The sequence below is a fragment of the Ciconia boyciana genome, chromosome 25, assembly GCF_034638445.1.
Source record: "Ciconia boyciana chromosome 25, ASM3463844v1, whole genome shotgun sequence".
NCBI classification, from domain to species: Eukaryota; Metazoa; Chordata; class Aves; order Ciconiiformes; family Ciconiidae; genus Ciconia; species Ciconia boyciana.
Window position 1 is genome coordinate 1,130,453 of NC_132958.1, and position 24,311 is coordinate 1,154,763.

Genomic DNA, 24,311 nt, shown 5'->3' on the forward strand with positions numbered 1-24,311 from the left:
GCCGGTTGGGTTTATGCAAACTGAAATCGGTGCCGTGTCGGAAGTGTCCCGCCAACTGGGCTCACGGTGGAGCCGTTCCCCTCCGGTGCGGGGCCAGGGTGCCGGCGGGAGAGCCGTGTGTGGATGTGGCGCTCGGACGAGGTGCTCAGCTGCGATGCTTGGGCACGGTGCTCAGCCACATGTCGTGGACGTGGTGCTCGGACGTGGTGCGTGGACGCGGTGCTCGGCCAGGGTGTGTGAACGTGGTGCTCGACTGCGGTGCTTGGACGCGGTGCGTGGACATGGTGCTCGGGCACGGTGCTCGGCCACGCATCATGGACAAAGCGCTCGGGCATGGTGCTCGGCCACACATCGTGGACGTGGTGCTCAGACGTGGTGCGTGGACGCGGTGCTCAGCCAGGGTGTGTGAACATGGTGCTCGACCGCGGTGCTTGGACACGGTGCGTGGACATGGTGCTCGGGCACGGTGCTCGGCCACGCATCATGGACAAAGCGCTCGGGAACGGTGCTCGGCCACACATCGTGGACGTGGTGCTCGGATGTGGTGCGTGGACACTGTGCTCGGCCAGGGTGTGTGAACATGGTGCTCGACCGCGGTGCTTGGACACGGTGCGTGGACATGGTGCTTGGGCACGGTGCTCGGCCACGCATTGTGGACATGGTGCCCGGACATGGTGCCCAGGCATGGTGCTCAGCCACGCATCGTGGACATGGTGCTTGGGCACGATGCCCGAACGTGGTGTGTGAACGTGGTGCTCGACTGCGGTGCTTGGACATGGTGCATGGACATGGTGCTCGGGCACGGTGCTCTGCTGTGGTGCTTGGACATGGTGCATGGACATGGTGCTCGGGCACGGTGCTCGGCCATGCACCGTGGACATGGTGCTCAGGCACGGTGCTTGGATGTGGTGTGTGGACATGGTGCTCAGGCACGGTGCTCAACCGCGGTGCTCGGACATGGTGCTCGGGCACAGTGCTTGGCCACGCGCCGTGGACATGGTGCATGGACGTGGTGCTCAGCCACGATGCGTGAAGATGGTGCTTGACCGCGGCGCTCGGACACGGTGTGTGGACATGGTGCTCAGCCAGGGTGCGTGAACGTGGTGCTTGGCTGCGGTGCTCGGTCACGGTGCTTGGCAGCGGCGCTCAGACATGGTGCGTGGACATGGTGCTCAGCCGCAATGTGTGAACATGGTGCTCGGCCGTGGTGCTCGGCCATGGTGTGTGGATGTGGTGCTCAGCCAGGGTGTGTGAACGTGGTGCTCGGTCACAGTGCTCAGCGCAGTGCTCGGACACGGTGCTCGGACACGGTGCGTGGACACGGTGCTCGGGCAGGGTGCTCAGCCCCGGTGCATGGGTGTGTTGTGCATGCACGGTGCACGTGCACGGCGCACAGGCACAGTGCAAGGGCATGGTGTGTGGGTACGGTGCTCAGGCACTGTGCACGGCCATGGTGCTCCGGCACCGTGCATGACCATGGTGCGCAGACACGGCGCTCGGGTACGGCGCAAAGCCGTGGTGCATGGCCACGGTGCTCGGGGACGGTGCACAGACACGGTGCTTGAACAGGGTGCATGGGCACGGAGAGGGTGCTCGGGCACGGTGCAAGGGCATGGTGCATGGACGTGGTACTTGGGCACGGTGCTTGGGCATGCTCCACAGATACGGCGCTCGGGCACGGTGCTCGCTCACCATGCACGGGCACGGTGCTTGGCCGTGGTGCTTGGGCACGGTGCTCACCCACCGTGCACGGACACGGTGCTCGGGCACGGTGCCTTGGCACAGATGTGGCGCTTGGGCACCGTGCCACCCCCATGGTGCTTGGGCACGGTGCTTCACCACAGTGCTTCACCGTGGTGCCGGAGCACGGTGCACACGCACGGCGCACGGTGCAAAGACCCCCTGCACGAGCCCGTCGCGCGGTGCCGGTGCCCGCTGCAGGGCCGCCCTCCCGGCACCGTACCCCGCTGCGGCACCCAGGCCCCGTGCCCACCGGCGCTCAGCACCACGCTCGGCACCGCGTTCCCCCCAGCTCCCTCGGGCTCGTTCCTCTCCCCAAATCACCGGTGTCTCCCCCGCGGCGAGGGCTCAGCCAGGCATCCCGCTTCTGCCTGTCTCTTTCTTTTCCCCTTCCCCCCCCCCTTTTTTTCCATTTTTTTGGGGTTTTATTGGTGCTACTTTCTTCCCCTTCGGCTTCCCGTCAGCGCCGGGGTAGCAGCTCCCCCGCGCCCCAAAAACCAAGGCAAATACCTCAACCCCCCCAGCCCCCCGCAGCGTCGCGGCAGCGAAGGCGAGCGAAAGCGGGGTGAATCTTTCCGAAATCAGGGATCCTTTCGCAGCGGTGTTTCTTCCTTAGGGTTTTTTCCCCCCCTCCTTTATCCCTTTCCGCCCAGGTTTTTTCCTCATTTTCCCGCATCCTTCAGGGATTACCAACCGCCGTAATTTCAGCCTCAGTTTTATTCCAGGAGCAGGTTTTTTTTTTCTTTTTTTTTTGCCAGTGGGTTTTTGCACCGCGGCGCAAAAAAAAAAAAAAAAAAAAAAAAAAAGAGGTAATAATCCAAAATTTAAAACTAAAGCGCCGTTTCTTCTCGGATTCGGGAATTCGGTCAGAGGCGGGGGGTTTGTTTTTGGCATTTTTGTTGGGGTTTTTTTTTTGGGATAATTGAGGAGGGGAGGTGGGACAGCGGCAGGCGGGGGGGGGCACCGCGGGGGTGTCCCGGCGGCTCCGAAAAATTCACACTTGAAGATTTCTTGGTCGGCTCGGGACTGTGGTTACTTGAAATGAAGTTTTTTTCCGGGGCGGATCGAGGACCGGTAGATTTTTTTCCCATGTCTCAAGGCAATAGGATTAATGTGTATTAAACTGTAGATACTTCTAGGACAGTAAATTTATGCTGATAATTTTATTTTGTATAATTTTCCCTTTTTCTTTTTCCCCCCCTCTTTGTGGTTTTTTTTCCCCCTTTAACACCCTTTTCTTTCTTCCTTTCCCCCAGTGTTTTTGGTAAATTTATTTTTTAGGATGCCTAAAAATTGCAAGTTTGGATCCTCCCCCTTTCCTTCTCCGGTTTTGGTTTTTGTTTTTTGTTTTGTTGTTGGTTTTTTTTTTTTTTTTAATTTGTATTTTATTCTAAGTTACGCGCGGCCGGCCGGGCCGCGAAATGTATTATTCCTGATATCTTTAAAATATTGTGGGTGTTTTAATAAATTTTATATTTATTTTTTGCACTCAACACGCGGCCCCTGGCGTTCTGTTTCCTGCTGGAGGGGCTGGAAGGGGGGCGGGCAGGATGGGTCCCTGTCTATTGGGGGTCAGGATGGGGCCTTCTTTATGGGAAGGGGGGAAGGATGGGGCCCTGGGGACGGGATGGGGGGTCAGGATGGGGCCATGCCTATTGGGGGGGGGGTGTCAGGATGGGGCCTTCTTGGGGGGGCAGGATGGGGCTCAGGGTATGGGATGGGGGGGCAGGATGGGGCCATGTCTATTGGAGGGGGGTGTGTCAGGATGGGGCCTTCTTGGGGGGGCAGGATGGGGCTCAGGGTATGGGATGGGGGGCAGGATGGAGCCATGTCTATTGGGGGGTCAGGATGGGGCCTTCTTGGGGGGGCGGGGTGTCAGGATGGGGCCCTGGGGTTGGAAAGCGGCGGCAGGATGGGGCCCTGTCTGTGGGATGAGGGGATGGAAGATGGGGCCCTGTGTTGGATGGGGGGGGCAGGATCGCCTCCCCCCTCCCCCTCCGCCGGCAGTGGGTGTCGGGCTTAGTCCCCGCCAAGGTCCTCCGAGCCGCTAGGGGTCGCGGCGGCGGAGGCGGTGCATCCCCAGCCCCGCCCCCTGCTGCGAAGCACGCTGCCATTGGCTGGGCGGCGGGTGACCCCGGGGCGTGGCTCCGCGTCCGGCACCGGGCGCGCGCCGCCCAGTATGGCCGCCGCGGCGGGGCTGCTGGGCCGCGGGCCGGTGCGTGTCCGCTGTCTGTCCGTCCGTGTCCGTCCCTCCCTCTGTCCGCGCCCCCCTCCCAGCCCGGGGGTAGGGGGCGGGGGCGCTTTGTCCGTTGTCCGGGACCCCTCCCCTTCCAGTTTTTTTCGGGGGGAGGGGGAGGTGTTTGTCCGTCTTCCCGCGCCTCCCTCTGTGTTCCCCTTTGTAACGGGACCGGTAACGGTAAGTGCGGCCTGCGCCTCCTCACGGTAAGTCCCCCCCCGGTAACGGTGGACGTGTCCTCCACCCTCACGGTAAGTGTCCCTCCTCCCCCGGGGCCGGTGAAGGTCACCTCCCCCCGTCCCGTCCCGTCCCGTCCCTCCCCCCGCCCGGTGCCGGCAGCGTCGCGTCCCGTCCCACATCCCCCCCCCCCCATGCCGGTGAAGGCCGCCTCCCTCCCCCTCGGTGCCTCCCCTCCCTCTCCGGGTGCCGGTGAAGGCCGCCTCCCCCCAGCCCGCCGGGGTGGGGGGTCCCCAGCCCCAGAAGGTTCCTCAGGGGTGTTTTTACCCCCCCCAGCTCTTCCTGCGCCGCGGCACCTGGCGAAGCTTCGCCTCGCAGACGGACGGGGAGGCCCGAGTGACCCGGGTCCTGCGGGAGAAGTTCCCCCGCGCTTCCGCCATCAAAGTCGTGGATATATCAGGTACAGACAAAGCTCTTTCCTTTCCTCCTCGCCCCCAAACCATCCACGCGCTTTGTGACGGAGGAGGCGAGTCTATCCCCAGACCCCCTCCCCACTGTGGGGACCCCCCCAAATGGGTGAGGAACGTGTGGGCACAAAGGACTCAGGTCTTTGCTCAAGCGGTTGCCGCTGCTTTTATTTTTCTAGGCGGCTGCGGCGCCATGTACGAAATTCACATCGAGTCGGAGGACTTCAAAGAGAAGCGAACGGTGCAGCAGCACCAGATGGTTAACCAGGTGAGGGGGGCTGCAGCCCGGCCGGCGGCCGTTGCGCTCGGGCCCAGTCTGTGTGCGCGAGCAAGCGTGCGCGCGAGCGTGCGCAGCGCTTACGGCCGGGCACTCCGCTTGATGCTTGCGGTGTGTGTGCGCGCGCAGCGCTTGTAGCTGAGCACGCTGCCGGCAGCGCTTCACCCGAGTCGGGCGCTGTGCGCGTGTAGCTGGGCACGCTGGCCGCGCGTACGTGCGCGGTGCTCATCGCCGTGCGCGCACGCATCAAGCGCTGCACATACGCAGCGCCTGGCTGAAGCGCTGCAGGCAGAGCGCTCAGCTGCAGGCGCTGCACGCGCAGAGCGAGCATCAAGCGCTGCGCAGACAGGCAGCGCGAGCGTCCGAGCGGCACGGCTCTTCCGTCCCAATAAACAGGGTGGCTGCGTGCGCGTGCGGCGCTTTAGCAGGGCGCTCTGCCTGTAGCGCTGACAGCAGGGCAGCGCGTGCGCGTACACCCAGCGCTGACAGCTTGGCGCTCGCGTGCCTGCACAGGCGCAGCTGGGCGCCGAACTGGGCGCCCGCACCCACGGTGAAGTGCTGCACGCACAGCGTGAGGATTCAGTGCTGTACCTGCACCCAGCGTGTCTTAACAGCGTAGCCCTTCCCTCCCTAAGTAGCGTTTTCCCGCCTTCCCCATACCAACAGGGAGGAAGGGAGCGCTACGCGAACGCTCAGCAGCGTCGCTGCGCGTACAGCACTGCCTCGTTGGGCACTCCGGCGTGTACACCCCCCCATCAAAGTGCTGCGCCCACATACCAGAGCATTAATTGCTGCGCCCACAGCCCCTACAAGTGTCTCAACAGCAGCGCCTGCCCTTCCTCGTGTCCCTCATCCCGAGGCAGCAGAGCTGTCTGCCTGTAGCAATACAGCGGGGCGCTCTGCTTGGGGCACTGTGCATGCATGAGCACACCCAGCGTGCTGCGGCCTGCACACAGTGTGAGCGTCTTAAGTGTCACCCTTCCTTTTTTTTTTTTTTTCCCCTCCCCAATAATAAACATCACAGCCCTAACAGATTGTGCAGCACTCCACAGTCACACTCTGTGTGTATGTGCAAGCGTGATAAGAGCGTAGCTGGGTGCAGCATTTAGCCCCAAAAGCGCTGGCTGTGGCCGCAGTGGTCTACGGTGAGGTTCAAGCGCAGCAGTGGCAGTGCTGGTCTGTTGCAGGCACTGAGCGAGGAGATCAAGAGCATGCACGGACTGCGCATCTTCACCTCCACCCCCAAGCCTTGATGCCTGCGTTGCCGACCGGTCAATAAAGATGCTCTCAGCAGTGCCTGCAGGGCTCCGGGCTGATGACTATGAGGCTGCCGCCTCCCCAAGTGCTGCATTTTCAATTAGGCACCTGGGTTGGGGGGCTGGAAGGGGAGGGGAGGGAAGAAGAAGAGACACCCCCCTCTTCCTCCGAGAGAAGAGCAGGAAGGAGAAACTTTATTATTGCTTTGCCACACAGTAGGGTCCCCCCCCCCACCATGCTGGGAACAGCAGAGCTGCTCTTTGGGGACAGGCACCCCTTGGGCCAGGCACTTCTTTTTCCTGCCGCCACCTGCCAAGGGGGAGCTTAAGGCTCTGAGCGCACCTCATCCAAAAAAAGCACTTCCAAAAATAAGCTGAGCCGCTCTGCTCTGGCCCAGGGGAAGCACACCCTGGGCTTGGCACAGGCCAAGCGCTGTGTCCATGGGGGCCAGAGGAAAACTTTGCCTCTGGGAGTAGAAAGCAGCAGGAACTTGAACTTCAAGCCTGCGGGAAACAAGTCCGAGTCCCGTCCTCAAGCGGACTGCAGTTCCTGCCAGACTCGAGCACATAAAAACCAAGTGGACTACATGGGGCAAGTCACCACAGCGCAGCCAGCAACTTCTGAAACAACGCCGGCTGCGGCTGCTGCACAGTAGAAGCGATGCTTGGCCTCTGAGACCGATGCCTCTCGGGGCTTGCATCGCTGAAGGCGAAGCGGAGAAGTGGCTGGCGTACAAAGCGGAAAGGAGCGGCCAAAAGGGTCCTCCCGGGGAAAGTTTATCTGTCCTTGGAGCCCAGCTTCTCAATCAGTTCCTGCAGAGGAGCCAACTCCCGCCTGTCGATCAAGTTGAATTCCTGGCAGGGAAAAAAAGAAACACCACAAAAACTAAAGGCACCTCTCAAAGAGCTGCTGGAAAACACGTCCGACCACCGTACGCGTGCTGGGAACTCGCCATGCCAATGCGTGCCGGCTCCCAACAGAACCACCAAACGGGCATTACTGCAGCAGCCGCCTCTCCCATTTCTCTGCGGAGAAATTCTAGCATTTCAATACAATAAAACTTTTTCTGCCATGTCGCCAAGAAGTACCATGCTGCTCTGCACAACGAGTCGCATGTGCGGTCACAGAACAGGCTGTTAAAATACAGGCAAGGGAAAAAAAAAAAGAAAAAAAAAGGTGCTGCTGCTATTTCTGAGTCGATTCTTGAGCTACAAAACCCCCAAGTTCTCCTCTAAGCCTGGTTTCTTTTGCTGCAGGCCAATAGCTAAAACCTGAGAGGGAAGTTCAAGCATTTACAGCCAACTCGGCCACGCTTCCTGCAACAAAAAAAATTAAACCCGCAACGCCACAGCTGCATGCTTCGCAAGGTACAGAGGGTGGGAGCCAAGCGTATCTTCCAGCACATGGCTGTAGATCTTCAGAGAGCGAGGAGGTGCTTAAAATCCAACTCCCTTTAAAAGCAAACAGGAACAAGGAACCCCAGAGGCAGGCGACTGGCCGCTGTTTTGCAACTCACCTGCACAAAGAAGATAAAGTGCTTGAAGGAGGTGTTGAGGTGGGCCTCCTCCTGCAGCCGCATGACCGAATCGAAGTGCTGGTGGTAGATGTGGGCGTACACACGGAACAGCCGCTTCAGGATCGTCTTGGCCACCGACATGAAGTTCTTGGGAAAAGGAACGCCTGAAACGCACCAGTGTGCACGGATAAGTCCTTCAGTTTGGTCTGAAGGACCAAAGCGAGACCTTCCGGCAGTGTCTCTGTCCCATACGTGAGGCCCATTGCATCACGCAGCTGTGCTTACCGATCTTTGAAGGGAAGAGCGTTTCGTCATCCAGCTGGTCCTGCACCCACGTCATCAAGTAATCGATATACTTTGGAGCCGAGCACTTGATCGGCTTCTTTATGTTGGTGCCATCCGCCCAGTGGTACTCGTACCTGTGGGGAGAGGGAAGGAAAATACACTCGTTGCTCTAAGAGGAAAAATTGCATTTTCAGGCCCCGCAGCTTCCTCCTTATCTCAGTAAGGAGTGACACTGCAATGCTCATACTCCTCAGAAGCAACAAGAGCAGCACTTTGCCTTTCCGAATTTCTCAAGTGCAACACAATAGAGTCAGAGTTAACACCTCCACCCGACCACTGCAGCAATCGCCCTCAAAAGTGAACTTCAGCTTGGTGGCAACCTCCTCAGACATCAACGTTTCCTTAAAACGAGACTGAAACTGGCCAAAGGGGAAGCGTCAGGGCTGTTGCCCACCATCTGAATGAATTCACCTACAGCCTTCAGACACCCTCCCGGAATTCAGCGCTCCCTCTCCTCTCACACAAGACCAACTTCCCCGAGAGACTGTCCCTGGGGCCGCACATTAGCCAAAGGCTTTTGGAAGCCGCCGTCTCAAATCGACACGTGTGCTTATCGATCCCGCAGCTCCTCTGAACTGGGGCAGACGTTGACTCTAATGCTACACAACAACATAACCTGCTTCCTCTGCCATCTTCTGCAAAATCCTTCAAAAGCAGGGGGAAAACCCCCCCACGTTTCGACTGTCGCCTCTTGACCGACGACAAGTGAAAACAAACTGTGCCATTTAAACAGGAAGTCATTACAGGAAATGTCCCCAAATATAGAAAGAGGAACTTGCAATCGAGATACTTCGGGGTAGAAAAGCGGGGCAGGATGTTACACGGCACCCTACAAATACTGCCCACCAGCCAGACTCCACACTGCTGCCCTGAAAAACAAAGGGGCTCGAGGAACCTTGCAAACAAGATACCCTGCTGCAGCTTCACCTCCACAAAATACACAACTGCAGAAACAACATGTAATCTTCTCCCCACGGGTATTCACACTTCCTAAAAACAACGAGGCGCCCCAAATACACCTTCGCTTTTTCCTTTCCACGTTCCATCATGCCCCGACCTCCTCCTATGAAGCAGTTATACTATGTCAGCTAACTAAACACGCCTCCTGAAAACCACCGCCCACGAATCGAGGGACAACAGCCCCTAAAACCGCCTCAGGACAACACACGCTTCACGCCCTTTCACGGCCTGCGCCAGGATAAGCATACTTCAGATGATACCGGGATCAGCAGGACCCGGGAGACACTTGCCATTCCCTACAAGTGTTAGGCTCCCTTCCCAGCTTTAACTCTCCGCAACAACGATGGCGTCAGGCTGCCCTCTCCTCCCCGCATGGCCATTGCACGCACTGTACAGTAACCCCACCTGAGCGTTCGCCTGCCTCACGTCCTGCCCCGTGCCGGCAGCAGCATCTTTAGAATCGCTCGTGCTCAGAAAAACTACACTACGGCCTCTCCGAGCATCGGCTCTGCGAGAGGTTACTGTAAGACTTTGACAGCAAGACCAGATGCTTCCAGTCAAGTTATATCTCTCTAGATCAACAACACATCTTTTCAGCTTCCAAACAACACAGGGACCTGATTGACAGGAAAAAAAAAAAAGAGATCCCCACGCATGCTTCCCCCGGACAGATGTTTGACATGCCAGACAAACCGACAGGCACCAACACCACACAGCCTCCCTAACAGACAGCGTGGCTTTGCGTGCAGGTAAACAACACTGGAGGAGCACGATGCTGTGCCTCGACCCAATCTGGACAGGTCCCATCCTCTTTTTAGCTTCTTTTTACACATGCTCGAGCAACCCACGCACCCGCCTACTTTCCCACATTTAAACTGGGGCCGTAGATTGCAGTAAACTTCTTGCCTTGGTCCTGCGGACATGACCGGACAGCTCGCCTCCGTGCAGAACTCCGTAATGGTCCCGTACAGCATGTTGATTTGGTTGAAGAAATCCACCGCTGGAAAGGAAATGCATCAAGTTTACTCAAAGCACAAACACAAAGCGGACCGGAGCACCGGTTCGCTCTCATTCAGCTGACGCAGCCTCTGAGGATCACTGTCACGAGGGTGAACGTGCCACAAAGGTCTCAGTGAAAACAAAACATCCCCCTTCCGTATGATGTCACACGGCCGATGGCTTCGAGACATTTTGACTATCTACGGATTTGAATTGCTCCATCAATTTTTCACCCTCCGGCTACTGCCCCTAGCCAGGCTGTACGGCATGAAGCTCTACTTAGCTTTCCGTACTTTAGAAATGACTGCTTTAGGTTCCAGGCACCTTTTAAAAATTACAGCACCTCAAAACCCCAATTGATTTTGATAATACAGGAGACCTTCCTTAGGTTGAACTCTTGTGGCCTGACTTACTGCTTTCCATTGCTCAGAACTACTTCTTTCTCCTCTAACCTCCAAAGAAACAAAGTTCAAGGCCAGGGAAAGCAACTGCTAAAAGCAAAATAAATTCGTAGTATTTGGCTTTTTAAACTGTGCACCCAACAGTAATAAAATGAAAATAGAAAACAAAAAAGAAACTCCACAAACACAGAGTTTAGTGGTTCCACTTTTTCCCTGGACTACTTGCTGTCACCATTCTTGCAGCTGACAACGCTAACTTTATAATTTCAAATTTCAATACTCCAGGCTTACTCCCCAGTACAAAAATAACCATTCACAAACCTAATCGCCTTTGCAAGTCTGAACTCAAAAAAACCCACCCCGAAACCACAACGGCACAGGTTCGTTTCTTGCTTTTTGCCTGCTTCCGGAGCGCAACACCCCTTCAACGCAAGACCCGTCAGCACGTCACACCGCTTGCTTTCCTTTTATCCCAACTCCGTTATCTAAACAAAGCATATCTGGGATAAGAATTGCATTTGAGGAAGTTCTGGGTTCTTCTAAGGATAAAAACCAAAGGTTTTTTGTTTTCCCACTCCACCTCCACGCTCTGGCAGATCCCTCTTTCATAGGGCTTACTGTTAACGGCGATCCACTCGTTAAGGTCCTCTCCTTCCGGCAACATAACTGCTTGTCTAAGGTTACCGCTCCCCAGAGTTGCTTCTGCATGTTTCAAGAGTTCATACTGATGGGAACCTTCGGGAATGTTCTTCTTGGGTTTGAATGTTTTCGAAGATCGGCTCCCACTAACAAGAGAAAAGAATGTCTCCAGTTAGTCCTTTAACAGCGTTCCCTTCCCAGAAACATTTCCTGTATTACCCCTCGCCATCCAGCACTTCAAACTGGGGTGATGCCAGCCCTTCCCCATTTCCCCCACCGTCGGGGCACACAGATCCTACGTGCAAGCCGAAGCGTTTCTGACAGTGTCACAAAAAAGCCACCCACACGCTTCCCTCTTTCACCTACCCTTTTTAAAAATCACAAACATTCGGTGCAAAGGCCCAAAGACTCATTCAAGCCACAGTTGCTTTCGATCACGGAAAGAAAAGACGACCTAACTCCACCAGGGAACGAAACAACCTGCCGACTGCCACTAGGTCAGTTTGACAGCAGCAAAAATGAGACACTCAGCACTCAAATGCACCGTAGGAAACAGCTTGCTAAAAATAGCGATTTAATAGACTCCAGCCCTAAAATGCAAATCATCATCGTAATCTTCCCTTGCTGTGTCGTACTGACAGCTGTGCTCAGCAGCTGAGCCATCGCACAACTCCTCGCCAAACTCCCCCCATCCCTCCAACGGGGCCAGCAGTACCGCAGCCTCTCCCCGAACAGCCAGCGCTGCCAAAAACTGGATGAGTTTCGATACCTCTCAACCACAAAACATTAACTTTCAGACCCCGCCAGCTCTCTGCTTCCAAGCAAGGGTGACGCAAACAACAGGATGGCCGGGGGCAAAGCACGGCTCGGGGGAAACGGGCTTCTCCGGTGTGCGCCGCTCAGCATCGCTGGCGTCCTGCCCCCATTGCACACAACCGGACACGTTCGGCCGGCACGTGCCTCACGGCAGCTTCTTGGTGCAACCTTGCAGCTTTGCACATTCTGTTTAGGTGCAATGCTCAGCACGGACATAAAAGACCTTTAGATCTAGCTCGGTCTTAAACCGAGCCACTGCCTCCTGCTGCGGCCAAAACGCAGGCCCAGCACATCGCTGACCTGAGGCAGAGGGTCCCAAAAGGCAGACCCAGTGCATTGTCAACCCTAGGAAGAGGCTCCCCAGCCCCTTCTCACGCCACAAAATGCCTCCAGTCCTCATCCACAGCACCTACCAGGCCTTAAGAGCCAGAAACTGTCTCACACTTTACAAGCCTTCACATCTACAACACAGGTATGCAACAGCCCTCCCCCGTAGCTCGTTTAAGATGCATTTTTTTTACACCACATGCCTGTAGGTTTACCAAATTAACACCATTTCCTCTGCAATCAGGCCTGCCCCACCTCACATGAGGGCAGCCCCTGACACAAACACCAGCCAACACCCTTTGCACTACATTGGCACTTGCCCACAGATACAGGATAAGGCCCACCCGAAGCCCCACACCCACGGGACTAGGGCCTCATCTTTTCCGCCTCACCCCACACCCCCAAAGCCCCCTCCCAACTCCCAGGGCCTCCCACTAAGGCAGAGCATCCCCGCAGACACCCCCACCCCCTCAGGGCCTCCCCCAATCCCCCTGGAAGACCAACCAACCCCTCAAATTCTCCCCACCTGGGAGGGATTAACCCTCACAAGGCAACCCCTTCTCAGAGCCCTCCCTCTAAGACTGCCCCCCGAAAGGCCTCCCATCCCCTCATACACCCCCCAAAGCACCCCCCGCCATGGCACTGGCCCAACATGGGCACGCTCCAGGGCCACCCCACTCCCGCTGCCACCCCCTCCACATCCCGACCTGGGACCCTACCCCTGCACAGCACCCTCTCTCACCCCGCCTTCCTCCACAGCTTCCTCCCAAAAAGGCACTACATCCGCAGGACTACACTCTGCCCTCCAGGGCCTCCTCCCAAAGTCTTCCTCAGCCACTCCTCGTACATCCCTGGGGACTCTTTTCAAAGCCTTCCCACCTCCATACACGCCCAGGGCCCCCCCAAAGCCCTCCTCAAGCCCCTTGTGAGCCCCCACAGAGCCTCTGCCCAAAGCCACTCAGGGCTTCCCCTTAAAACTTCCCTCAGGAGCCCTCCCATGCCCCACCACAAGGCCCTCCTCAACCTCCCGGGCACCGCTGGGGCCTCCGACCCCCAAAAGCCTTCCTCGAGGCCCAGCACTTCCCTCAGGACCCGTCCCCACGACACCTTTCTCAAGCTCCCAAACCCCGCCAGCACCTCCCTGCAAGGCCTCCCTCAGCACCCCGCACCCCGGGAACCCCCCCAAGGCCTCCCCAAAAGCCTTCCTCCCCCCAAAGCCCCTCACAGACCCAGCCCTCAAGCCCCCCCAATACCTCTCACAAACCAAGCCCTAGTGTCCCCCCCAGCCCCTCACAGAGCCTCTCCGAAGACCAAAGCCCCTCACAGACCCCCTCCCCAGAGTCCTTCCCCAGCAAAGCCTCTCACACGGCCCCTCCCCAAAGGCCTTTCTCCCCCCTGCCGAAGCCCCTCGACGCCACCCTGCTCCCTCGGGGCCTCCCCCAAGGCACCCCGCGGGGCCCGGGCACTCACAAGAGGAAGCTCATGGCGAGCGGGGCCGGGGCTGAGGCGCCGGGCCGGGCTGAGGCGAAAGCGGCGCCGGCGGCTGCTCGCGCGCGGCCCCAGCTCCTGGCGGGCAGCGCCCGCCCTGCCCTGCCCTGCCCCGCCCCGCCGCCAACTCTCGCGAGAGCTCAGGAAAGGGGCGGGGCTTCATGCTGAGGGAGGCGGTGCCTCTGCACGGCGCCATCACCATGGCAACAGCCCCTGGGCCGAGGTCCAGGTGGGTCTGTGCCGGCCTCGGCCCCCTCCCCGTGGGCCTGGGGACCCCCCATAGGCCTGGGCACCCCCAGAGCCCCCTCCCCATGGGCCCGGGCACCCTTAAAGCTCCTCGCCATGGGCCTGGGCAGCCCCCCCATGAGTCTGGACACTCCCCAAGACCCTCCCCGTGGGCCTGGGCACATCCCAAGCCCCCTCTTCATGGACCTGGGCACCGCCCGTAGGCCTGGGCACCCCCAGAGCCCCCTCCCCATGGGCCTGGGCACCCCTCCATGGGCTTGGGCACCCCTAAAGCTCCTCCCCATGGGCCTGGGCACCCCCAGAGCCCCCTCCTCGTGGACCTCGGCACCCTCCTATGGGCCTGGGCACCCTCAAAGCCGTTTCCCCATGAGCCTGGGCACCCCTAAAGCTCCTCCCCATGGGCCTGGGCAGCCCCAGAGCCTCCTCCGAAAGGGCCTGCGCAGCCCCTCCATGAGTCTGGACACTCCCAAAGACCCTCCCAATGGCCCTGGGCACCTCCCGAGCCCCCTCTTCATGGATCTGGGCACCCCCCATGGGCCTGGGCATCCCCAGAGACGCTTCCTCATGGGCCTGCGCACCCCCCACCATGGACCTTCCTCCCCTTGGGTCCCCCCCAACCCTCCCCCCAACCACCACCATCCTATTTCAGTGCCTCCTGTTCAGCGTCGCACCAGGCCGGACCCGTATGCCCCATCCAGCGCCCCAGACCAACTTCACAGGCTGAAATTCCCCCCAAACATCCTAAAGTTTGTCAAACCCTTTTCCCAGGGCTGATTTCTACAGGTTTTCACCCTTTTTTGCAGCTACACGATCATCCAGCCCTTGTCTTAGCAAGGCGCTGCTGTTATCGACCTAAAAAATTACTTTTAAAACCAGGGAGCGACTGTGGCCGCTCTAAAGAAGTTAAAAACTAAAATAAACACCATGAGGCTATTTTAGCTCACGGCTCTCACAAACGGCACAGTGTGGAGCCGGCTCCACTACGGCACATCACAGCGATGGCGGCTGGTGATCCTCAGTATTTATTTGATGCTCAGGGAGACATAAAAACCTCCCCAGGCTTTACCAAGCACCTCAGTGACCTTGGGATAAACCTCCAAGGCCGCCTTTCACAACTCGAGGGGTACGTAGGGCAAAGATAAGGAAAATAAACATGCGGGGGACGGCTAAACTCGCTCAGCACGGGTTCCCCAGGACTTACAGACTCCTTCTACCTCTTCTCCGTGCGGGTTTCTTGCTTGCTTCTCTGCGACACCGGGGAGCATCGTTCACACCCGACCCGATCCGGTGCCGTGGGCCGGCAGATGCCACGCGGGTCTGTTAAAAAAATGAATTAATGGTATTTAGTTTTGTACGAAAGCGTTTAATTTTTCCACCAGCCAGAAGGGGTGGAGAAATGCAAACGGTGAGGAACGGATCGACGGATGCCGAGGGATGGCCGCTCCGCGCCTGCTCGGGTGTGGGGTCCGGCTTCCCGGCCCGCTGTGCCGGGATCGCTCCGAGCTGGGAGCGCCCAGAGTGCCCGGCTCAACCTCAGGCTTTGCGATGCTCGAGGAGGGGTGGGACAATACCAGCGACCTCCAGCAGTGAAAATCTGCCCTATTTTTAGCAGCTAAAGCACCTATCCTAGCATACGTACGTTTAGTCCCAACCCTAACCCTAATCCTAATCTCAGTCCAGTTTTAGACGTACTCATGGTCCCGTGCTTAATCTCATCCCAATCCCAGACTCAAGCCTAGCTGTAGCTCCAGTCCCAACCCCAGCCCTAACCACATATTTAGCCCTAACTCTAGTCCCAGCCCCAATCCCAGCCCTAATCCCAGTCCCATTCTCCCTCTCAGCCCTAATCCCAACCCAAATCGCAGCCTTAAACGCGAATCCCAGCCCTGACCCGACCCCAACCCCAGCCCTGACCTAATCCGACCCCAACCCCAGCCCTGACCCCCAGCCCAGCCCAGCCCTAATCCCGACCCCAACCCCAGCCCTGACCCCCAGCCCAGCCCTAATCCCGACCCCAACCCCAGCCCCAGCCCTGACCCCCAGCCCAGCCCTAATCCCGACCCCAAGCCCAGCCCTGACACCGGCCTAACCCCAAGCCCAGCCCTAGACCCAACCCTGACCCCGCCCCAGCCCCGCCCCTGTCTCACGCAACCCGCAGCCCCTCTTGCAGCCCCTCTTGCCCCTCGGGGCCCAGCCAATGAGCGCCGCCGTGCCCAATTAGGGAGGAGAAGCCCCGCCCCTCTCCACCAATCACAACCCCCTTCTCCTTCTGCCCCGCCCACCCCTCTCCCGAGCACGTCTCTCCCTCTCCCCCAATCGCAGCCGGGCAGCGCCCGCTCCGTCCCGCCCCCTCGCTCCCCGCCGCCATTCAACTCTCCCCCCCGCGCCGCTCGCCGCGGCGATTGGCTGCTTCCTGCCGCGAGGCGGGGAAGGGCCGGACCCTCCGCGCTATATAAGGCGGCGGGCGGCGCGGAGGGTCGCACTGTCGCTTCCCGCCGTGTGTCCCTTGCCGCCCGCCGTCGCCTCGCCGCTGCCATGGCAACCGCGCTCTGCCCGCTCCGCACCCTCGCCCGCACCGCGCTGCGCTCCCGCGGCCGCCGCCTCCACCTCAGCGCTGCCAGGTACGGCCCGGCCCGCCCCGGGCGGGGGGTTTATGTGGGGGGAAAGTGGGGCCCGCCTCCCCCTCACCCCCCAATCCCGGCGCAGGCTGGGCTGAGGAGGGGGAGGCCTGGCCCGGCCTCCCCTTCACCCACCGGGCCGGGGTAAGCCCGGCCCTCCGCTGCCGGTACCGGCAATGAATGAGGCGGGCCCCCAGCGGCCGCCCCGGGAGGTGCAGGCTGATGAAATCCCGCTCCCACCTTGCATGGCGTGTGCCGGGCTCCCCCCTCTCTCCGGGCAGGGGGCACCGGGCCCTCCCCGCACCCCCAGAGGGGCCTTTCGGGCCCCAGGGTCCGGCCTCACCCCGCATTTAAGCGGTGTGAGAGGGACCAGAGACCCCCGAGCATCCCGCCCGTGGCTCAGGCTGTGCCCCAAGTGCCTTTCCCCTTCCATTTCTGCATCACCCCCGTGGATTTTGCTCTTATGCACCGAAGCAGCCCTGGAGGGAGCTGCTGCTGCTCGGGGGCTTTGGTTTCACTGCTGTGCCCTGCTCTAAACAGGGCTCTGAGCTCTTATTTTGGCTTCCCTGGAGCTCACAGGGGGGCTGCTGGGGGTGGTCCCCATCCCCTGGGAGCCCAGGCTGGGCACCCTGGCCTCAGGCTTATGTAAGGGGAAGATTTGGGTAGGTTCTTGGCATGAGGTGTCTCTGACTTAATGCATTCTTCTTTCCCTAGCTTGCCAGGCACTAATAATAATTCCTCTTATAGCTAAGTGGATGGACAGTAGTTTAGCGCAGGTTTAGCTCTGAAATTAAAATAAGAATTAGAGGGCCACTGGCCTGAGCTGGTCTGGGATTGGTTTTTACTGGTTATTGCTAAATGGGTTGACTGGGTGATTGCTGTTAAGGATGAAGTAACATTTAATTCCCAGTAAGCAGGGGGAAAAACCTACATATTTGAGTAGGTCAGGGATTAAGAAAGCACAAAAGATCCTCTGCTTCTCTAAATAAGCATTTAGGCAAAAGGATTTCCTACCTGGGATGGTACCTTGTGGCTGTCCTGTGCAGGCATGCGTCTGGAGCAGCTCTCGTGGTGGTTCTTCCCTGGTGGCAGCTGTCCCCAGAGCTCCAGGATCAGGATTATACCTAGAGAAGGTCAGAAAACAGCAGTGTTGGACTTAAAGTGGGATCCTGGTAGGAGAAGGTCTGTATACCAGGCAGCTGATGGATTTGAGGAGAAACTGCAGCAATTCTTCTTGTTCCGGTTACATGGTGTGGTGCAGGGAGGGTTGGAAATGGCGGTTGGTGCTGTCGGGCTTTCTCCCGTGGGTCAGTCGTCTCCTGGATTCCTGTGGCAAGTTGAGTACTTGTGGAGTCGTGATGCATATTGCTTCAGAAACGGGCTCGTCCTTGCGATTTGGGGAGGCACCATAGGTGACAGTAACGCTGTGGGGAGCATCTGTGCCTGCTCATGCTCAGAGCTGGGAATAATTGGTCAAGTGAGCAAGGTGCTCATCATGAGGCCTGGCAGCAAGGCAAGACTTAAATGCTGTAGCAAAGTCTAGAAGCGAAGCTTGTAAAGGTGAATCCTCTCACAAAGGGATTAGTGAATGAGAATGACGTTATAGTGAGAGTTATAGTGATAACCTGAAGAAAAACGCCTGAGCGTGAGCAGTGTGGACAGCCTGTTGTGAGCGGGGACTGGCAGCCGTGGCCTCCCAGCTAGCTGTAGGTCAAGCCAGCCTTTCTACATACTGCAGGGTGTCCAGCTGCCTGGAATGCATTTGGCAGTGAATGGACATTCCCGTTACCAATTTAGACCAGAAATGTAAGCGAGGAGCTGTTTTGACGTGGTTTGAGTGGGCAAATGTCCCTTCTACTCCAGCTAGATGTCAGAGTGTGTCAGAGGGGGTGAAACTGTGTACCCCCAGCCCAGCTTAACAGCCTGAAGATACAACTGTGGCAGCAATTACTTGAGCAGGGGAGGGCATGGGATTGGCTTGCCCAAGGTGCGTGCTGTGCTAGACGGGCCGACAGTCTCACCGAGGAATTTGGGGGGGGTGAGGATCTCTGGGAACAGCACTTGGTACAGAAGCATGGCACGCTGTGCCTCCCACACTGTGTCCAACGAGCCAGAATTACTCGATAGACCTCTTTGGTGGAAGCTCCGCTTAAGTGGAGTGAGTTCTGCTTCGTGTAAGTCCTTTGTAGCAAAACTGTTATGCCTGTTGCAAGGAATGGGTGACCGGCTTTCTAAAAATGGAAGCTAATAGTATCTTAGCTTGAAACATGCGCCAGGCGAACAATACACGCAGACTCTTGGCCTTGCAGAGAAGAATAGTGCGTACGCTTTCTCAGGCTGCACAATTAAGTTGGTCTCTCCGGTAGTCTTGTCGGCCAGCCAGCTGATCCTGGCTTTGAGTAGCAAAGCTCTAAACAAAGACTGAAATATGCTGCTTCCCATGACTTGGAGTAAAGGTGCAATAGGCTTGTACAGAGCTCGAGTAAAAGAGCCTTTTCTGCCCTGGCTTGTGGTTGGCATCTGTTTTTCCTGATCTGTTGCACAGAGCTTGGATTTGATGATCCTAATGATGCTGACTGCTTTGGTAACGCTTTCTCTGTTGCAGAAATGATGCGGTTGTGATTTCTGGAAGGAAGCTGGCCCGGCAGATCAGGCAGGAAGCCCGTCACGAGGTTGAGCAGTGGGTAGCGGCTGGAAACAAGAGACCTCACCTCAGCGTTGTTCTTGTCGGTGAAAATCCAGCAAGTCACTCCTACGTACTGAACAAAACCAAAGCGGCGGCTGATGTCGGTATGTCTTGTGCTCTGTTCCAAAACAGTGGAGCAAGTGCCTGTTTTATCTTGCTTTAGTTGGGAGTCCTCTATGCTGGAGGCTGGGGGAAGCTTTTTGGGATGCATCCATCTGGCAGCTTTTCACCTCAGCTGCATGGCAGTCCATGTTTGCCCCAGCATTTGCTGTGACTCTTTTGGCTGCCTTCGTTGTACTGGGATGTAGCTAACAGACACAGTCCAGGTGTGCATTGTGCCATTCGAATCCTTTAGGGCAACATCAGGCTCTGTAGTTTGGATTTGCGGTCTTCCTAGGGCCATGTAAAGCACAGACAGGGCTCTGATTTGTTTTCTTTCCTCAACTGCCTGAGATGCAATCATCGTTCAGCAGCCTTGCTACCCTGCGACTCCTTCCAATCTTGCAAGCCGAGGTCCTGCTCGGTGTTCAGCCAAGTATGCTCCTGGAGAAAATGTGCTGAAAGGGGCTAGGGGGCAATAAATGATTTAATTTCTCCTTGGGTTCCGTGCTGCCGAAGCCACCTTTGGAGCTGAGATTTTTAGGCTAACCTCCCCTTCTTACTGTGTCAAGAGGGACCACAGGACGTGTGGTTGCATCTTCATCGTAGCACACTTTGGTTAGGTTTCTCCAAGCCCTCCCTGTGCTCGGAGGGTCTCTGCTTTCAAATAGTCTTTCCCAGGCCATTAGACCGATATGATCTGTAACTTAACCATAACTCGCAAGGCTTGTGAAGGTCTCCAGCCCAGCAGGTGCGCGTCGTTACATGAAGCGTACAATCCTTGGTGTGTGCCTATCGGATTTGGTAGAGCAATGAAACAGGGCAGCTTAAATCCACATGGATTAAGAAAGTTGCTCTCCCACTTGTGTACATGTGGCTCTAATGCAGCGCTCTCAATGATTGCGCAGGAATCAGCAGTGAAACCATCCTCAGGCCAGCTTCTATTACTGAAAAGGAGCTACTGGATTTGATCAGTGAACTCAATAATGATGCCAATGTGGATGGCCTGTTAGTACAGCTTCCTTTACCTGGTGAGTAGCTAGATTTCCATCTGTTTCCTTTTTACATAAAGCTTTTAAGGGTTTGTATGTGCCAGAAGGAGGAGTAGCACAAGAGCTATGCTGTGACATGAGAGGTGGCATCCTGCCAGGATGCAGCTTAAAGAAGTTGTTGCAGCTACTGCCTCACCCAGCTGCCTGTATGAGTTAAATTGCTGGGGGTCACAGAAATCTGTTTTGTAGGGAGTATCAGCTTCCAGAGCCAGAAGCTTGAACTCGGTTGTGATACTGAAGCTGCCTAAAAATACCCTCTTGGCATTAGTGACGCTGTAGTCCCAAAGTGGTTCTGGTCCCCTTCTGCTGGGAGCCATTGGCCTTGAGCTTGCTGGAAGTCTTGAGTAGCTTCAAGCTTCCAAACTCTGAAGGGGCTGGCACAGCAGGTCAGGGCTCTGGCTGACAGCAAAGAGCAGGTTTTTGGCTGATCCCTAGGGTCAAAGCTTTTTATTCTCTTCCAGAACATATTGATGAGCGCAAGATTTGCAACGCTGTGACTCCAGACAAAGATGTTGATGGCTTTCATGTGATAAACGTGGGGCGCATGTGCCTTGACCAGTACTCCATGCTGCCGGCTACCCCGTGGGGGGTGTGGGAGATCATTAAGAGAACTGGTAAGCTGCTGCTGCAGTATTTGGCTGCCATCTGGCATAACTCCAGCTTCTTTTTGTTTTAAGACTCCATCTTGTCCTCTGCAGGCATCCCAACGCTGGGGAAGAACGTGGTGGTGGCTGGCAGGTCGAAGAACGTGGGCATGCCCATCGCCATGTTGCTGCATACGGACGGCAGGCACGAGCGCCCGGGAGGTAGGGGCTTGGTGGCCTCGGAGCCTGCATGCCAGGCAGCTGCAGAAGGAAACCCTCTGCCTGTCCTACTCGCCTCTTTAGGCTCCTAAACTAGTCCCAGGAGCGCCTTAGGCACTCGGGCCCATCACATGGGCTGTGGTCAAGGCTGAGGAGTTAACTCTGCACATAATCAGTCTTGTAACATTTCAGAGCCTTTGTCAATGCATGTCCTCTTCCATCCCAGATCCTTCCCTCTGACTTTGTAGGCTGTTCCCTGGGGTTTGTCGTCAGGCTCTGATGTTCCTGATAGGCGGGTGGTTTTGAAGGGGGAAAATTGAGACAAGTGGCTGGGTTTGGGTAGTACATGTGAATTAAAGCTCCATGTAACCGCTCTTGCAGGCGATGCCACAGTCACAATATCTCACCGCTACACTCCCAAGGAGCAGCTGAAGCAACACACGATCCGTGCTGATATTGTGGTAGCAGCAGCAGGTAAGACCTGACTCCAACAGCACGGGCAAGGTGCACAGAGGGTGCCACACCGCAGCTTGTGCGGTGTTTCTGATGAGAATCCTTGCTTGCAGGAGGCAATGCTGTTGGTATTGAATGTCCAGGGGCCTCCCTGTCTGAAGGGAAGGAGAGTCTGGTGCTCTTGTGGCTGTTGGCAGCTGTCCTAGGTGAGGGCTAGGACTGTGGGTGCAGGGCTGTTTGAGCCAGCCAGTTAATCCTGTGACTAAGCCTAGGAGCCACATACTTGATCTTACTAGCAGAGCTCTGCCTTTGAAATGTAAAATAACATCTGGCAGGAGGGCTTGGTATGCCAGCGAGCACCTGATCACATCTAGAGAACAGCTACAGACAGGCTGTTAGACACGCAGACAGTTCTGTATTTGTATGAGGAGGAGAAAAAAATACCAAGATAGCATCTGCTTACCTAGAGACAGTCAAAATGCTGAGGGGCAGCTGCAGTGCCATCATCTTTAGAGCAGAAGGAATCACTCGGAGGTGTGCTCTTCTCCAGGCTGTACCCTTGGCATGGAGGTAGTTCCTCAGCAGAGGAGTTGAGCTGATTTGGGGTGTGTGTTTGGCAGCAGAAGCTGGGTGTGAGCCTGTGGGAGGGAGGAGAGAAAATGTGGGTTGGATATGGGGTATAAAGAGACAAGGCGCTAGAAAGATTAGAAGTGGTGGTGAAGGTGTTAGTGCATGTAATGATGGCAGAAGTGCTGCTGGCAGATAAGACACCAATTGCCAAAGGGTGTCAGCAGACCAGAGGAAGGCTTGCATGAAAGAGTTAATTAAGCAGAGGGTGGGAATGAGTTCCTCGGCACAGTCAACTGAGGCGGCAGTATCTGGCAGAACCAGACAAATGCACCCCGCCCTGAAAGGGTGGCTTAGCCCCAGGCTGCTGCTCCCCACCCCTCTCGCCCTGTCGTGCCGTGCTGGGAGTTTTGGAGCCCCTGGGTGAAGCCAGTGCCTCTGCCAAGCTGGGCTGCGGCGGTCTCGGGCACTGCTCTAGCTTGCTGACTTAGCGTGGGTGCAAAAATGTTGCTGGAGCTGCGTGAACAAACACAGCCACAGACTTCAAATGGAATTTTAAGGTTTCAACATGGAGAGGATGCTTTGGTCCCAGCTGCTTTGCAGAACTCTCTGGGGGTGGATTCCAGCTCTTTACACTCTGAGGTATCAGTAAACCACTCAAATTCCTGATTGAGCTGAACATCAGTAGTGCTGGATTGTGCAACTGTGGGTAGATTTGCATTTCATAGGATCATTTGGGTTGGAAAAGACCCTTAAGATTGAGTCCAGCCGCTTTGTGAGGCAGGAAGGCCCAGGTGGGTCAAAATGTAATGTGAAGATGGGGTGAGGGGGACCACCATGAGCGTGTGGTTCTGTTTTCTTCTTGCAGGCATACCCAACCTGATTACAGCTGATATGATCAAAGAAGGAGCTGCTGTTATTGATGTGGGGATAACGAGAGTGCAGGATCCTGTCACTGCCAAATCGAGGCTGGTTGGGGATGTGGACTTCGAAGGTATGGAAAGGCTCTGTGCCTGGTTCCTTGAGCATTAAACATCAAGGGTGGCTGAGAAGGGGAGGAGACAGTCCTGGCTCACGCAACTGAGCGGATGCAGACCCATGCTTATGTTCTCTTGCTTGGTGCATCCAATATTGTACCATATGCAAGGGTGCAGCCTTCCTGTAATATGCCACGGGAAAGCCGTTTGCTGCAAGGCAGAGGAGACTCGCCCTGAGCCTAAGCAGTTAGGTTGCTTTGCCTCTACTCCAATTCATCACTCATACTCCTGCTTTTAAATAAAAACATGCAGAACTTACCTTCTGGCTTGCTATTCACTGCCCTTGCTCACCACTTGGCTGCAACGGTGCCCAGACGGGCTCTTGCGATGAGCTCTGCACCTCTGGGTGCCTGGTGAAAGACACTGGAGCCGCCTCCTGGAAGAAAGAGGGCAAATGTTCAGACTGTTTGTACTTTATTGTGGCCGCCCTCAAGAGCACGTGTGAAGCCCACATCTAGTCTTGGACTTGATGTTTCTGTGTTCTAAGTCTAGCTATTAGACCTCGCTTTCTGCTTTTCCCCCAGCTTGGGCTTTGCAGTTAAGCTCGCTCAGTAGCGGGATGGACGGACTACAGTGTGCTCTCCCCTGCCCCAGCTAACGGGGGCGGGGGGAAGGCCACCCTGAGAACCTACTATTCCTTAGCTGGTAATCTTGAAGGAATTTGAGCAGTGTTAGACTGGTTGCAGCTTCATACTGGGCAGCCAGCTTGGTAAGTGTTGCTGCTCTTGACTTGCATGCTAAGCTCTAGCTTTCCTTCCTGCAGGGGTGAAGAAGAAAGCCAGCTACATCACTCCGGTCCCTGGGGGAGTTGGGCCCATGACAGTTGCCATGCTGATGAAGAACACCATCATTGCTGCCAAGAAGCTGCTGAAACCCAAAGAGCTGGAAGCATTAACCGCTTAACGTGGGACTCTCTTTAGCACTGAAAACGACATTCCAAACTGACTCCCAAACAGGCCGATAGAAAATGCAATATTTTTATTTATTGTATTGGAAGTGGAATTTCCTATTCTGAGGTCATAGCTATTTATTTGAAGCTGAAGCATATGCACATTAGTTGTACTAAGGTGTAAGCACCCACACTCCTGGCCTACTCATGCTAGCA

At 56.6% G+C, this 24,311-nt stretch overlaps 3 protein-coding genes across 5 annotated transcripts; 2 read left to right on the plus strand and 1 right to left on the minus strand.

The window, feature by feature from the left end:
- The first annotated feature begins 3,868 nt into the window (after positions 1 to 3,868).
- On the plus strand, positions 3,869 to 6,193 carry BOLA3 (bolA family member 3). Its single transcript, XM_072846321.1, has 4 exons — positions 3,869 to 3,955; positions 4,490 to 4,613; positions 4,800 to 4,888; positions 6,085 to 6,193. Exons 1-4 carry the CDS (start codon positions 3,920 to 3,922, stop codon positions 6,148 to 6,150), a joined length of 315 nt encoding a protein of 104 aa, XP_072702422.1. The 5' UTR covers positions 3,869 to 3,919; the 3' UTR covers positions 6,151 to 6,193.
- A 127-nt stretch (positions 6,194 to 6,320) lies between these two features.
- On the minus strand, positions 6,321 to 22,124 carry MOB1A (MOB kinase activator 1A). Of its 3 annotated transcripts, XM_072846317.1 has the most exons (8): positions 22,066 to 22,124; positions 17,524 to 17,633; positions 15,106 to 15,208; positions 10,994 to 11,160; positions 9,882 to 9,975; positions 7,956 to 8,089; positions 7,671 to 7,834; positions 6,321 to 7,008 (listed from the first exon to the last, which is right to left on the minus strand). In XM_072846317.1, exons 1-8 carry the CDS (start codon positions 22,107 to 22,109, stop codon positions 6,931 to 6,933), a joined length of 894 nt encoding a protein of 297 aa, XP_072702418.1. In that variant the 5' UTR covers positions 22,110 to 22,124; the 3' UTR covers positions 6,321 to 6,930. The 3 variants fall into 3 exon arrangements, with proteins under 3 accessions (XP_072702418.1, XP_072702419.1, XP_072702420.1); XM_072846318.1 differs by lacking the exon at positions 22,066 to 22,124 and having other exon boundaries at positions 15,093 to 15,208; positions 17,524 to 17,574; XM_072846319.1 differs by lacking the exons at positions 15,106 to 15,208; positions 17,524 to 17,633; positions 22,066 to 22,124 and adding an exon at positions 13,628 to 13,762.
- On the plus strand, positions 16,355 to 24,196 carry MTHFD2 (methylenetetrahydrofolate dehydrogenase (NADP+ dependent) 2, methenyltetrahydrofolate cyclohydrolase). Its single transcript, XM_072846316.1, has 8 exons — positions 16,355 to 16,512; positions 19,115 to 19,299; positions 20,203 to 20,325; positions 20,808 to 20,960; positions 21,045 to 21,152; positions 21,531 to 21,623; positions 23,038 to 23,163; positions 23,970 to 24,196. Exons 1-8 carry the CDS (start codon positions 16,427 to 16,429, stop codon positions 24,107 to 24,109), a joined length of 1,014 nt encoding a protein of 337 aa, XP_072702417.1. The 5' UTR covers positions 16,355 to 16,426; the 3' UTR covers positions 24,110 to 24,196.
- The last annotated feature ends 115 nt before the right edge of the window (positions 24,197 to 24,311 follow it).